Source organism: Nelusetta ayraudi, unplaced genomic scaffold, assembly GCF_046127955.1.
Source record: "Nelusetta ayraudi isolate G7.1 ecotype Tasmania unplaced genomic scaffold, CSIRO-AGI_Nayr_v1 ptg000042l, whole genome shotgun sequence".
NCBI lineage: Eukaryota > Metazoa > Chordata > Actinopteri > Tetraodontiformes > Monacanthidae > Nelusetta > Nelusetta ayraudi.
The window spans coordinates 7,683,727-7,699,823 of NW_027466092.1; the positions used below are offsets into that span (position 1 = coordinate 7,683,727).

The window sequence follows — 16,097 nt, forward strand, 5'->3', positions numbered from 1 at the left end:
AACACCTCACAACGCTTATTTTTAAAAGGTTATTTTTCTGCTTATTTAAACCTGGTGACACAGCTCCCACAAACATCCATCCCTACGGGGCACTAAAACACAAACTTCCCCCAGGGAGCCATAACACAGTCAACAACAAGTGTTGTTTTATTTTATTACTCTGTGGATTATAAATTCAAAATTGCGCTGGCATCATGGATTCCATCAAAAGAGGTGTATCGACCGAGGGGGAAAAAAAGTGCTGTTTTGCCACATCGGGGGGAAAACAGTGCACAATATTGATCCCTGTGGGAGGATGAGGAGGAGTCCAGGGACTCTGGGAATCATACAGTATGAAGCTGTTCATAATCACTCAGATGATGAACACCCACAGAGGTCTGTGTATATATTGTGGTACTGGTATCATTAGGGGACAAAAGCAAGGTGGTGTCAGTGTAGGGCCAACACCTGGCTGGAGTTGTTATCATTAGTCATATCGGTGACATTTTAGTATTCAAGGTGACATCACTGAGGGCCAGTTTTCAGAATTAGGTGTTTTGTCACGCACGCACACCTTTTGTCACACACACACACACACACACACACACACACACACACACACACACACACACACACACACACACACACACACACACACACACACCTGAGACATTTACGCAAACAGAAACAGAACAGTTCACAGACATTTATAAAACATAGCTTAAGTAAATTCTGCCTTAATATGTGACTTTCAAAACTAAGTAATACAAAGTTATTGTTTGAAATGGATGAAATGGATGAGATGGAAGTTAAATGTTCCTTGGGGAAGTGAAGCACCAAGGTTCTAATGTTCATGCAATAGAAACTGGGTATTGACACTCCAAAGAATGAACGGGCCATCCATACATTACAAAAATTCAAAGTTTCAATGGGTCACCTGACCCATTGAAACTGTTACTATGTTAGCATCGGATTTGGCTGAAAAGTTACAGACAGGGTGTATATGTATGAATTCTGCCACTGTAAGTATCAACTAATGTTCTCAAACAACCGCTTCAGAGTAAAAATGAGGGTTATATCCATGAATAGACGCTCTGCAAGTGCAACATCACTCCTGGTGTTAAAACTACTGAAAGATGTAAAGTGGGTGGCCATTAGAAAATTGCATCTACAAGAGGGAAGTATACTGCAAACTTCTTCCATTGTTTCCAATTTACAACATCTCTTGGCCTTCAGCAAAACCACAGGGAGTGGATTATTTAAATTTCTTAGAATAGATTATTCAGACTTCAATATTCTGTGTAATGTTCTGCAGCAGCATGCGAGAACAACCATTGAAAAATGCTTCACCAATCACAGCAATGCCTAAGCTTGGTGGGGCTCTGAGTGAAAACATCCTTTAAGATACATTAGCCAGGCTCGAAAGCACACACGGAGAACAGTGGCTGCCATAGACGCAGGCAGAAGATTGTTTCAAAGGCCAGGATGACTGTGAGCACACCATTTATCATACGGTTAGGAAAAATAAAAATCTGTGCTGGAGGTACCGCTGCACTATACAGAACGTAAACCATTTGGCAATATCTCAGGTGAATGAATTTTCAGCTTGAGTGAATGAAATCAAAGCAACACAGTGTTGTCGTACGATGTCATGACACCATTCAGAGTCACATTTCAATCAAACTAGTGAGTTTGTCTTTATGGAACTGCCTGTAAATCTTTTTGTACAAATGTTTAATAACATGCCAATCGATGCGGTGCACTGTTGATAATATCAACAAAATTATGCTGAATAATTTAGCTTTCAATGTAGCATGTTTGGCAAAAATGCCAAATTTTCTTTTAATATAGTCCAACAAAGGACTCTTTAATTAGGTCTTATAGCCCAAGATTATTTCATTCCAAAGGGAAATATCAAGGTTTCAAGATTTAATATTTAGTTATTCCATTGAAATAATTACTACAACAATTTAAGTGTACCTGTCTGTCTATCTTCCCTGTCGCCACCTCACCACCAGCTTCAGAAGGCTGATTCTGAGGGAAACAGTCCGCAATCATCTGCGCGTGTCTGATTGTTCACTTACAGAAGGAGCTGCTTTCGTCCTTTGTGCCTTCCATGGTGCCATCCGGCAGCATCTGGAGGTAGAAGCCGTGTCTGCAGTAGAGTCGCGTGACGATGCCCTTCAGCTGGGGCTCTGCAGAGCAAACACAGGGTTAAAAGGCGTTAGCATCCAGGAGCACGCACATGCACACCAGCGCACACCTATAATTAATGCGTGCACAGCGATCTGTGACTTTAACAAGAGGGGGGTCTTGATATTTATTCTCCGAAATAGTCAAACAGTGAAGTGTGTGTATGTGTGTTTAAAAGTGTGTGTGTGTGCTTGTGTTTGAGACAGTGGCCTTCAGAAGGATTGATGGGTCCTTGGTGTCTGCGAAAAAGAAGCATTTTTCAAGGATGGGTTCAAGTGAGGCATACCAGATGTGAAAAAGAGAGGAAAAGTGCTTACAGTTCGCAGTCACTTTGCATTCTTGGACCCGTTATTACAAGTGAAAGTTTTGTTTTTATTTTCAAGAAGCCTCCACTTCTTCCATGTCAACCCATATTAAGTACATTTAAAATACACCGACAAATAATCAAACTTTCAAGGAAACAAACGTTTTGCTTATCCCACCTTCAAATGCCAACCAGGAACACTGTCTCACTGTACTGTGTGTACTGTGAGGCAGTGAAGGACTGCTGTGCTCTGTGAGCCAATCACACATCTGCCGTGGTTCTCTGCAGGTCTCTGGCCAAACGCTAGCATTTGTGCTAAGCCCCTTGTCTGGGCTCACACATGACCGAGTGGGTTCCATCTCCGTCCGGAGTGCTCAGAGAGTTTCAACAGTGGATCAGAAGGAATGTCAGAATGCTGGAAGTGTTTCCACAATGAAGTTTTAATGAGACACATCAAATATGGATGAGAACAGAGAAGTACGGGCTAGCTGGCATTTGTCCTACGGGTGACAGCAGGGTTGTGCGAGGGGGAAGATGGAGAGCTTCAGAGCTGTAAGATTTCTATTCCCAAACCTCCGCTCGTTAAGTGAAATAATGACACTTGCTTTTAGACTGATGAATTCCAGTGTAGTTTGAACAGAATGTGAAAACTAATCCAAACTGACCGTATACTTATTCTGAACCTGAACATGGGAAGATGGGTTGAAAGTAAACACATGCTTCTTAAACAGCTAAACCCAATGATGGCTTCTTTGAGGACAAAGGTATAAGGATGTCAGAAAAAATAATAACTAGAAGATAAATCAAGTTTTTGAGGTTGTAATGTTTATTATAAACACCACCACAACCACTACCACTACTACTATAATGGGTTTTACCAATAAAAGTGGTGTTAGGTTGTACTTCAGAGCCAGCTAGAGTTCCATGATTAGGTAATACAAAGTTATTGTTTGAAATGGATGAGATGTGGAAGTCAATGGTTCCTTCGAGAAGTGAAGCCTCAAGCTTCTAAAATGTATGCAATAGAAACTGGTGATTGGCACTCTAAAGAATGTACGAGCCATCCATACATTACAAAAATTCAAAAACCTCGTTAGTCAGGTGACCCTGTCAATTATCAAGACAAAATTATCAAACTATGAAAGAAACCCACAGTAAATTGGAAAATAAATATATATTGAACTTTCTAGTTCCTCATCATCGCTAAGCTGACACATGTATTCAGTGAAGGCAAGAGTTCCATCAGGAGGTTGTAGCTTGTCATGGTTCCAGTTAAGCCTCAGTTGCCGTGAATTAGTCAAAGAAATGCTGGTGTGTAATCCCTCGGCCTCACGCTGTCAGTGTGACACAACATGTTGGGAGGCTTTTTGGAAGGGCAGCAGCAGCAGCAGCAGCAGCAGCAGCAGCAGCAGCAGCAACGCTGGCCTTCGTAGCGAGACTGAGTCGCTGTAACTAAGAGAAAAAAAGCTCATCCATTCACCGCTGGCTGAGTAGACACAGAAGGTCAAATGTGGAGTGTAGTAATCTGTAATATCCTGAGTGTTAATCCCAAATTAAGCCTCAGACCACACACCAAGCCATGTGCTGCGTAACACATCTGCCGCGTCGCAGAGCAGCAAAACACTGACCTTTAGTTGGACTCCGCCTCTGTTTAACTGTGTAACACTGGGGTCTAAAATGCACAGGAACAGGCGCCACTACCAGTGTGTAGTGACAAGTCTTTTTTACACACATTCTTACATAAAACAGCATCTCTTACTCCATCCATGCAAAAGTGAAGGCTAAATGCTGGAAAAAATGCCTCAGGTCATAACAGAGGCAGAGCGCTATTTAAACCAAGGGTTTAAATGTGCACACTCATAAACACACAAGCGTGCAAGCCTGCACACACAAACACACAGACATGTGAAATTACTGTTAAGGCAGGAGTGGAACAAAAGGAACAGCCTCTCCAACTTGTCAAATAGGTTGCATACTTCTCTTTAAAACATAGGTTTTTTTTTCAAAAAAAGGGGGTTTGAATCAATGGAGCCTGGCCTACTATTAAAGTATGTACGTAACATATTCTATATTCTAACAACTTATTAAAGCCCTACATTATACAAATCTTCAGAGCACACTCACATTATTACCCCAAGCAGACAGATCTCTAGAAAACAGCATATTCAAAGCATCTCACAAAAAACTCTGCTTTAGCCTTCAACGTCACATAGGGCTGATTTCTAGAGCCAACTAAGCAATGACTTGAAAAAGCAGAGGGACAGTGAAAGATGCAAAAGAAGTGAGAATGCAATTTTGTAGTTTGCTGAAAGTCAGACACATTTTGCTAGAAAACATTAGTAAAGTGAAATTAACGTAATACATATACAATTTAGCTGAAGTCTAGCCGCATATCAACTATAGACATCTAGTTTCACAATAAGACTATTTACAAGTGTTCATACTAACATCGATTGTGCTTTAGCAAGTATGTGTTTCAGACAATCGAAACAATGTGGACAAGCTGACGATCACTAATCAGACTCAAGTTCTCAACAGGATCAGGATTTTCACATGCCGAGGCAATTCATTTCTGTCACATCAATCTCTCCCATTAGGGTGACCTTTTCCACCTTAGCGGTCTCAGTGGCTGCTGGCACAAACAGATGTTCCATTTACATGGGCACCAAGACTGTCAGTGTGCATGATGTTTGCAGAAGTTAAACTTGATAGGGGCAAAATGGAAACAGCTGTGTGCACACTGCAGTTAGCTTCAGCCAGGTCAGAGACACGTTAGTTAGCTTACAAGCAGTAGGATTAGTCGTAGGGGTAGAATAAGCAAATATTTGGAGGTGGTATCTTAAGAAGAGGGTGGAGTATTCTTTCAGCTAAAAAAAACAACACCACCAGAAGGGGAAGGGAAAACCCGGGTCAAAGGTCAAAGTTTCTCATCAAACATGGGATTTCGATTTGTTACTCAACATGCTGTGATGTGAACCTAAACCAAATTACGCCAGATGCTTTGTATCTTTGGTATGTAGTTTCAGGTTTGGCATCACATTGACCTTGTGAATGCAAATTTGAAAGACAAATCTGTGTGCATCGAGTTTGCAGCTTTTGTTGATATCCTCATGCACAAATGCGTCTCATTTTCTTTCACTTAACCAGGTGTTGGAGGTGGTCCGTCGCATGGAATTCCAGACTGCTCTTGCCCTGGCTGTGGGAGCCAGCGTAGAGCTAGTTTGCCCTCAAGGCTTCCTCCCAGTTGGGCATGCCTAAATCACCTTCCCAACCAGCCAACCTGACCAGATGCCAAAGCAACGTCAGCCGGCCTCTCTCAGTGTGAAGGAGCAGCGGCAGTAGTCCGAGCTCCACTTGGATGTCCAAGCTCATCTCAGCTGTCCGTAAAAGCTGTAGGTCCGTGTAAGATGAGGACAAAAGGACTTCATGAGACTACGATCCTCGTGACGCCAAACCACCGACTGCACCAGGAAGTTATGACCATAAAAATTAGAAACAACAAACCCCTACTGGAAACGGGTCAGACTTTCTGACAGCTATGTTGACCAGAATCACTCAATTGGTACCAGGATTGGATGGCCATCAGCAGGAGGCCATTGACTCCATAGTCTCTATGTGCCGTAAGGCTGTAAGTCTTCTCAAAATCCACAACACATGAGGACTAGTTGGCCAAACTCACTGTGCAATACAAAACCTCAGAGATGGTAAAGAGCTGGTTTTGTCCAAGAGCTGTGGAAATTGGACAAAAACATACTGATCCTCCTCCTTCAGCAATCAACTGGACAACAAGGTATAGACCTTACCGAGGAGTCAGACGAGTGCTACCCTATGGTAGTTGGAACACACCCTCTGCCCCCGATGTCCATGTGATGTTGTAGGTATGTGTCAGCCTCCAGCACCATGGAGTTGTTTAACTCCCTCAGCAAATTCAGCCCCAGAGATTAGATGCCCTCCCTCCCACGGCACACATGTCGGTGGGATTGAAAAGGCCCTAAAAATATTCCTTCCACCGCTTGACTTAACCATTGACAGTGCTGCCAATGGCTTGTGAAGTTGTTGGTGATAAGATATGATTGATGTAGCATATTTTGCTGACCGATATTGTGAACAGTTTTTATTGGTATTGCAGCGGTCACTCAAACTACAGAATTGATGTTGCTGTTGGTCCGTGTCTTTACATTGACAGGAGTGTTCATGGTGGAGTGAAGAGATGTAGAGCTCTCAAAAGTCAGAAACCCAGAATCACCATATGAATAGTAGTTACAGAGACAGATATGGCTAAATAACATGCTAAATTGTTATTTAGCCATATCAGGCACTTTCCTCCGAGGAAGTAAAATGATGTGTTGCATAGTGCTACAATCAAAGTTAGTGCTACAATAAAAGTTAGCGTCTACACTTTTTGATTGTGGCCGGCATTTGTTCAATAAAAATATTCTTATAACCCAGCCTGCTGTCTTTCTGGGATTTATCTCTCTGGTGACTGTTTGTGTTGTACAGATAGCAAGAGCACGTGAGAGAGAGAGAGAGAGAGAGGGAGAGAGAGTGTGCATAATCTAAACACACAAGTCGACATGCATTGTTTGTTTATTCGGGTAACGTTACTGTACACCAAACCATCTCCATTCTTACAGTGGGATTAACTGTAACAGTAGCTCTGGCATCCACACATAGGAATAATTCAGTTATTTATTCCTGATTTTAAAAACATGTTGACTAATGTTGCAAGTTCTATCTTGATGCTTAAATTAAGACTATGTCCAATGGAAAATCTTGCAGCTTTCAGCCTAAACGTTCAGCCAGTTAAAGTTTACCATTTCAATGCCTAATTTTTTTCCCCAGATTTGGCCATGGTCGGTCTTCTCAAGAGTTTTGTTTTTGGCAAGGTTATAAAGCCATTTAAAAAGGGCATTGTGGACCCGGGACTGAAAAACAGAATAGCTCAAAAATGGCCCCTCCAAGTCTCATGTGATAATACTGGGAGTAGTAGTCAACAGACAACAGATTTGTTATCAGAGTGTATCATGCCCTGCAGCACAAGAGCATGTGGTGTGTGTGTGTGTGTGTGTGTGTGTGTGTGTGTGTGTGTGTGTGTGTGTGTATTTGAGAGAGAGAGAGAGAGAGGGAGAGAGAGAAGGATTTGTGTTTATAATCCCACAGACATTCAACGCCAATTATGGGGTGACCTTAATAAAGATCAGGATTAATTTCACTTATCGAAAATTTCAACCGTTGAAGTCACCCTGAACCCTGTGGCTGCCCGATGCCTCAAAGCACATGACAACTGGCTGGATCAAGTGTTATTTTCATCGCCATTACACACACCAACCGTGAACACACACAGACGCACGCGCACATGAGTCTGTGCTGAACACACAGAGTGGGTTCACAGTGAAGAGGTGACCTGCCAGGGACAGTGTCTTCTTGTTTGTCATGACAAACCCCTGATGTAATGGGTCATTTTTTTAGGGGAACGTGTACATCCATCAGTGCTGTTATATTACCAGTGAAGGCTGGAAAGAGTATTTTGGTGCCAATTTACAAAGAAATTGGAGGTAAAATTTAAATTAAAAGCATTTTTGAAACATTTAGCGAGGGATGAAGTAATGTTATTTTGAATGAAGGTTAACAGTTTTTTTTTATGTACAGTTTTCATATATTTAATGTAATGCAATATGTAAGGTTGTTACTGCGTGGGTTCTCTCCTGGTTCCAAGAATTGAGAATGGACTCGGCTAGATGTTACTGACTAATTGAAGAGATTTTTTATTTCCCTAAATATTAGACCATTAAGTCACTGATCCCCTTCAATCCATTCATCTCTTCATCCTCCTCTGTCACTCTTCTAACTCAGCAAGAAAACAACAAAGCTGAAAGTGATTGGCAGCCTTTGTACAATTCCTACAGGTAGTTACCTCACGCAGAAGGATACGCCGAGGACTCAATATTGATGTTCCATTTAGCCAGCACAATCATTCTTTCTTTTTTTATTTTTGTCCCTCAGGTTCCAACGTCTGTCAGGACACTTGAAGCCGCCTGCGCTATAGCTACAGCTACGGCTACAGCTACGGCTACAGCTGATTATTATGCTTCCATCTGTTTGTCAGGACGTCATCTTAAATGATCTCCTCTCAGTCTGTCGCAGCACAGATGCGAAGGGGGGGGAACTCTGGGGAGCACAGCTGCGCTGCATCACTGGTGAATCACGGTAATTGTAGTTTCCTAACTGAGTTCAACATTATTAAAGCTCAGCAAGAGAAGAGAATATCAGCAGCTTCGGGTGGAAGCAGTCCAGGTGTGGTGATTAGCATCTGTGCTTCTTCCGGACGCAACAGCACAATTTTAATGAATGTTTGTTTTTCCATTTGTTGAGAGGCATATTCTTCTCATGTTTTTTTTTTTCTTCAAAGAACAAAAAATGAATTTAAAAGGCATGAGCACCAAATGTAGTGTATGTAAATGAGTACAAAAATGCACAGTAAAAAATCCTAAAGATCTTTTTGTTGAATAGCACAAGTGTCGTTCATTTACAAAGAATTTCAACAACCACAACTTCTGCTTGCGAGCCAACCATGAGCTTTTTCATCCTTAGACATATGCATTGATGAGGCAATATAGACAAAAGGGAGGAGAGCAATTGAAACCCTATGTTGAAGAAAAAGATGGAGGCGAACCTCAAGTAGGCGGACCACATTGGTCTGATATTGTTTTACAGAGACAAGTTTGTGTCATTAGTCGTTAGTTGTCTCAATGACTCCCAGTGTGCGGGTTGGGTCAGTCAGAGGGTTCTGCATGGGGAAGACATACTGTTTTTTTGGCTGATATGATTGGTCAGAGATTTCTTCGAACCATTTGAGAACAGTACAATTGTGTGTTTATATAAGTGATGAAACTCTCTTATATTGCAGAGTTGTGATGAGCTTTATAATAGTATTTTAACCTTAACAGAAAGTGGATAAATTTGGAAGAAAGTTACTGTAATTCTTAAAAAAATGTGTTTATACTTTTGTGCTTTTGATTTGGCTCAATCAGGGGCTGATATAGCTGTACACTTTGGCAGTATTGCAATATGAACAGTCAATATCTTGGATGCAAAATTGGCATGAAAGGCACATTATTTATTCATGAAGCAGAAAAAAGCTGTGACAAACGTTAATTCAACACGTTAAAGGCAATAAAAAGACATGCTAACGCTGCACGCCATCAGCTTTTTGCAGCCTTGCAAGCTGTGCGTTTAATGTGTATGTAAGCCTTTCAAGCATATGTGAGCACACACACACACACACACACGCACGCACACACACACAAAGTTTAGATAACTAGAAAAAGCCAACTTAAAAAAAGATGATATAAATCAAATAATCCATTCAAGAGGAGTCTGACTCTGCTGCAAATAGTGTGTTATTTTATTCCAATTGTTCAGACAGCACTGTGTACCTGGATGAAGTATTTCTTCAATCAAAAGCACATTTGAAACTTGAAGTGTTGATTTGATTTTAGAACAAGTAACAGAGCAGCAGCAGACATTTACCGTTGCATGCCGTTCATGAAGCGAGAGCCATTTCTTTCCTTCTGGCTATTGTTAGTGAACATCGCCTAAATATTCATGTAAACTTGTGACCGCCTTGGCATTTTCAAAAATGAGTGGCCAATTCTTCAACCAAGTGTAGCACCGTCTGCATAAAACTGCTTGGACGCTGCTATTTAACACGTCATGCCTCTGCACACTAGCCCCAGAAACACTTCTCCACTCCCCTCCGAAGCTAATAAGCTTGTTACTCCCCACTGACTCTAATATTGTCTTTCTCACCACTAGCGCAAGAGCCCAAAGCTATTAATCCATGGACATATGGATTTCACAACTGCCAGTATTTCATCTCGCAGCATTTATTGCATCCAATGGTAAACACTGGCAGAGCAATAACAAACCCAGTGAAATAACATAAGAACAGGTCCTATATGTAGATCCTTCAATATCCCTCTTTCACACGCAAAATCTTCTCTGACGATTCCAAAAACGTGTCCGTGCGTTTTCATATTCCATCGCATCCACAATACGTGCACCGCTAAATTGCATGAAATTAGGGGCTCGGAGTAGCCCCAGTTGACAATGAGTAATGACGATAAAGCTGGGGAGTGCCTCTATGGTAATGACCAAATTCACAGGGACTATCAATCATCTCCCAGCTGCCAGAAGCCTTAACCCTCATAGGATGGAGAAAAAGGAAGGGGCGGGACAATTTAAGAACCAACAGCTTCTCCCACTTTCCGTCACTGGCGTCCAACTTTCAGTAAGATTATGAGAGATAAACATGCGGTTCTGTGATATGGAGGCAAGCCGCTGGCTGCACTTAGAGGTCCAGGATGCAACGTTAACTGAGATCCATTGACATGTGAAGAAAAACATACCGGTACATATGTTTTAGGTATATCAATTCACTGCAAATATAACTGTTGTGTTTTCATTTGACAATAATTATTAATAAGCATTTACATTTACAAAAGAAGAGTCACTGCTGCGCCAACGTGTGTACACAGAAGCTACAGAGCGTTTTGTGATTTTACCTAGAGATGAAGGTCTATTTAAGTGTGAGATCAAGTGTGACATCAGGGTTAAATTCTTTCCCAAGAAACAATAAGAAATTACTGGAATTACACTGAATGGCAACATAGAGGAAATCAGAAAACTTGGCACCAGCCGATCAAGTTGAAATTTCACAAAATGTATTTCCGACATGTCAGATTCTGTTTTCTAGACAACAGATCAATGCTACAGCATCAGCACCAGCATCAGTGCAGACCTGAGAGCTCTCAGGTCTCAGGTCTCTCTCACTGTGTTGATATCAGCATTAACACTCTATATGAACACAGTGGCTGAAAAATGATTCTCTTGTAAATAGATTTTGATCATCACCATTTAAAAAAACAACAACATTAATTTATCGTTTTTTCTTTCACTTTCACAGTTTAACCAAAACTTGATATATCTTGCATGTATAGTCACTGAGCTGAGAATAATATCATAAGACGGAAGACCTGTGTGGTAGTTAAAATTTGGAAAGACCAGAGCTTATTTGCTGTAAAAGTAAAAACATTAGGTTATGTAACTTTCTAGAAACTCCCCACAGATGGAGACATCATTGATTATGCCCCAATTACATGCAGTGTTGTGGAACATTCCATAAAGTCCACATCACTCCAGTTTTAGCTTTGCCGTGCTCACCGTAATGTAATTATCACTTAAAAGGATGAGATGAGACTGGCCACGGAGTGCACGAATTAATGTTTAATCCCATGTGAGGCTAGTGCAGAGTCTCTGGTGGGTTTCTCTTAGAATTTTTTAACACCGCAATTAAAAAGTAGGGTAACTAGTTCTAGTTTTCCTAAATTTGTTGAATTTATTTCACATATACGTCTGGGACAGAGCTCATACAAAATGCCTGAACAGTGAAGGCCCATTCAAATGAAACGTACAAGGAGACTGGACAGTCCCTTCAGTCCATCACATTCAAGCACACCAATAATAATGTTTTCTACTAGTTGCGACAATTACTATCAGACCAAGGCGTGGCATTAGCAGGTGGGGCAACACCACATGCAGGTGAATGCCCTATTGCAGGCTTCGATGCACAACAATGTTGCCTTAAACAAATAAATAAATAAACTGAGAAAAGTCTCCAGTGCTGTCCTATTTTTAAGACAAAAATATCCTCCTATCGAAAAAGCATCCATGCAAGTCTCTTTAGCAGAGAGGATGTTCCTCAACTGGTATAGCCACACTCAAGAACACATAAACAAAGTTTTCCCAAAGATACATGCTAGTTAAGGTCATACATATTGATCTCCTTATATATTGATCTCACCTGTCCTATGTCAAGAGATAAGGAACAAGATATGGGATGAACAAGAAGTCATGTGCTGAATCAATGGTTAGGTCAGGCAAAATGAAAGAGTGAGGTTAATTTAAAAAGCAGTGAGTGAACTTTTCACTCCAAAGCCTTTTAATACGACGCTTTAAATAATGTCCTGGTGATTAAGTCAGTGTATATGGAGAGGGTGATAAGTGAAAGGGACAAAGAACAAGACAGAGAATGGGGTTGAGAGGAAAAAAAGAGAGTGAGACAAAGAGAACGGGCATAAATCAAGAACAGAGACGAGGAGGAAGGAGTGGGGAGTTCGGGGGAGCAAACAGAGAAAAGCTTAAGGAGAGACCTACGGGGCTTTGCTGTGTTTGCAACGGGCAAACAGAGCAATGTTAAGAAGAACAAAAAAAGTGGCAAAGTGAGAACCAAAAGAAAATGAGAGGTGGTGAGACAGATGGACTGCCACAGCGTGCAGATGGAAGTAGGCAGCGCCGAGGTTTTCATCATCCCCGGACCCTGCCTTACTGATGTTAATTACAGTAACGATCAGCGGGGACGCAGAGCCCACCCAATACTAAATGAGGAGCAAGGATAAGCCAGCATGAAGAGGAGTAGACAGAATTGATGAGCGGTGGAAAAGGCAAACAAGGTGGAATGTGAAGGAAGTATATACTGTTCTTTACTAATTAAAAAAAAAAGGCATTAAGGATCCCAAATAATGCAAAAAATTCACTTTGCTAATGTTTCCAAGTGTGTGACAAGACACAGTTCTGGAAGACAGTCCTTTGTGATATCACAACACACACAGATACCTCCTCCAGTTTGGTGGCATCTACCAAGACGTGATTGTGGGAGGCTGAAAACAGGAGGCTGCTTTTTTTGGACATCAGTTCTTCCATAATACATTGTGTGGTTTCTTAACCAGAGTCCTTTAAAATGATTAAGAATAGTAACTAGAAAAAGTGTTGTTCCTTTCATGATTCGCCACAACCAATCATCTGCCTCCATCTGACCATGTCCTCTGCATCCTCTTTTCTCACACCAGCAAACTTCATGTCTTCTTTTACAAGATTCATAAATCTCTTCTTCGGTCTTACTCTAGACTTCCTGTCTGCCACTTCCAACCTCTGCATACTTCTGCCAATATAGTCACTATCCCCTCTCTGAACTTGTCCAAACCATCTCAGTCTGACCCCTCTGGCTTTCTCAACAAAACATCTAACATGAACTGTCCCTCTAATGTACTGATTCCTGATCCTATCCCTCCTTGTCACTCCCAAACAGAAATTCTCTCTCTCAACCTTTCAACCACAGTTTTATAAATTGAAGAGCTACCAGACCTTGACGTTGGAAGCAGATATAGCAAAATTGGCCTACAATTTGGCATTTAAAGAAGCAAAGATGGATGTGAAATGGAAGCCACTGTGTGAAGAAATGAGGTAAACTAGAAAGCAGGGTAGGCAGAAGTGAAGGGGGGGGGAGGACAGATGGCCACACCTTAAGGTGAAACACAAGTGCAACTGGAAAACAGACAGTGAAACAGACAAGGAAGAGAGGAGAAGGATGCAGGCAAACTGACATTTGCAGAGAGAGGCGATGAAAGAGAGTGAATCAGAGGGAAGGGCAAACACAGAGGGAGAGAGAAGGGTGGGAGACGCAGGGGGAGATCAATCACCAATGGCCCGTGGTGTTGTTACACTGAAAAGAGTCAATGGCCAGGAACCAAACCTCACACACCTACACACTTCCTCTAGTCTTCACCTCCAACAACTGTCTTTTTCCCCACTGCTCAATGCGGCCTCTCTCCTCTGGACTCTGGCTTTGCCACTTCCCCTCCACTCTCACACTGGTCGCTGCCATACTTCATTTGCTCATTGTCAGTGCTGACCTATAGGCCAACGAATACAAATACCCCTTGGAGAGCCATTAAAGGCAAATCCAAGGCATCTATAAGAGCTCATATAACACACCGCGGTTAAACTGACATCAGTACACAAAAAGGAGACGTTTGGATTCCACATAAAATGCTCGGCATACAAAGAGGAAGGAGGGTATAATTTGGATTTAAAATGTGAGTCACGATAGAAACTGGATGAGCGCAGTAACATTGATGGTCCAGTGTGTAAGATTTAGTGGCATTTTTTGGTAAGAAAGAGTATCTGGATATAGCAGTAATGCGTTTTATCAATGACAGCGACTACAAGAATGAACTGCAATCAGACAGACCTGCAATAAGCTGGTGGTATGTCTTCCTGACATGAACTGTGTTCATCAGGTTAAAAACAACAACATGAGTCCTTGAGTTTATACAGGTGGCTATACTGAAACACGGTGGCCCACTACGGACCCACACTTGATGTAAATAGAATTATGCTTATTATGTTTAGTGTGTTCATTTGACTAAACGCTTATATATGTATATTCCACTGCCTTCGATGCCAACAGAACCCAGACACAATGGGCATTCAAACTGTTCAAATTTCTGTCCGGTATCCTGTTGAAAAGTTGTAAAAACATGGCCTATGTTGTTCTGTTGCAAGTCAACGTGACACGTGACTGGGTTAAGAGTTGGTGTGATATAAATTCTGCAGTCCGAGAACAAAAACACAGAAGTTAAAATAAGGCTGAGGAAGACACATGGGGGGGGGGGACACTTTTTCTTGCTTTGGTGTTATCTGTTTGTCCACAGGGAGCCCAGAGGTCAATGGGTTAAGTACATCACACTCTGTGGAGCTGGTAGGAAGAAAATACAAGGACACCTCAGTTCAGGACACAGCAACTTTTTTTTTGTTTGTTTTAATTATTATTCCTTGAACTGCAGTGGTCACAGATTTCCACTTTGTACTGCACATTTTGCCTTTTTTAAATACACACCCTCCTCTGTGTGTGTGTGTGTGTGTACATGCATACACACACACACACACACACACACACATATATATATATATACATATAAAATATTTTTCTCCATAGTGGCAGATCTTAAAGATGTGAACTTCTATTTTATCTATTCATCTCAATATTCATCTCTGCATAAATAAAACATATATGCAGAAAACTTTGTTTGTTTATCCTGCTGTGTGTGCGCACACACACACACACACACACACACACACACACACACACACACACACACACACACACACACACACACACACACACACACACACTCTGGTCATGACAGGCATGACATGGCCTGTCATTCACTGCTGTTTTCAATTGTCTGCCATAAGAAGAAACCGAGACCACCGACACCGAGACTTGCTGCATCTGTGTGTGTGTGTGTGTGTGTGTGTGTGTGTGTGTGTATTTGAACGCAAGTGTTCATGTGCAATTACTGGCAAGCAAGTGTGTGCCTCCGTGTGCATTTGTGTGCTCTGATAACCTTCCGGTTTACCCTCCCACCTGAGAATACCTGAACACGTGTGTGAGCATGTGCGCTGCTTTGTGTGTGTGTGTGTGTGTGTGTGTGTGTGTTCTTGGCTGAGTCTGTGACAGAGATGGATGAGGCAGGAGTGGCCCTGTGAGGGACCAGTGCGCTTTTGCATCAGTGACCTCTGATCTTTCCGAGGCCTGCGGTGGTGGACACGCTTCCCTACCATGCATTAGTTAATGACCAATCGCTGTCTCCGTGTGATGTGCACACACACACACACACACGAAACTCAGCTGGGTTTTCTTATCCAAAGGGAAAGGGTGTGAGTTTGGGAGTGCAGGTGAGTGGCAGGCTGCAGAGCAGGGTGAATCAACAATGACTTG

The 16,097-nt window shown here is 41.9% G+C and overlaps 2 protein-coding genes across 2 annotated transcripts in view; both read right to left on the reverse strand.

Moving 5' to 3' along the window:
* The window catches only part of LOC142893456 (cornifelin homolog A-like), a 197,833-nt gene that overhangs the window by 91,419 nt on the left and 90,317 nt on the right, over positions 1-16,097 (reverse strand). The window lies entirely within an intron of this gene.
* fgf11a (fibroblast growth factor 11a) overlaps positions 1-16,097 on the reverse strand; it is a 79,186-nt gene that overhangs the window by 35,149 nt on the left and 27,940 nt on the right. The window contains exon 2 of the mRNA XM_076034031.1: positions 2,064-2,174. Within this exon, the coding sequence (XP_075890146.1) occupies positions 2,064-2,174 (111 nt within the window). The remainder of the gene's footprint in view (positions 1-2,063; positions 2,175-16,097) is intronic.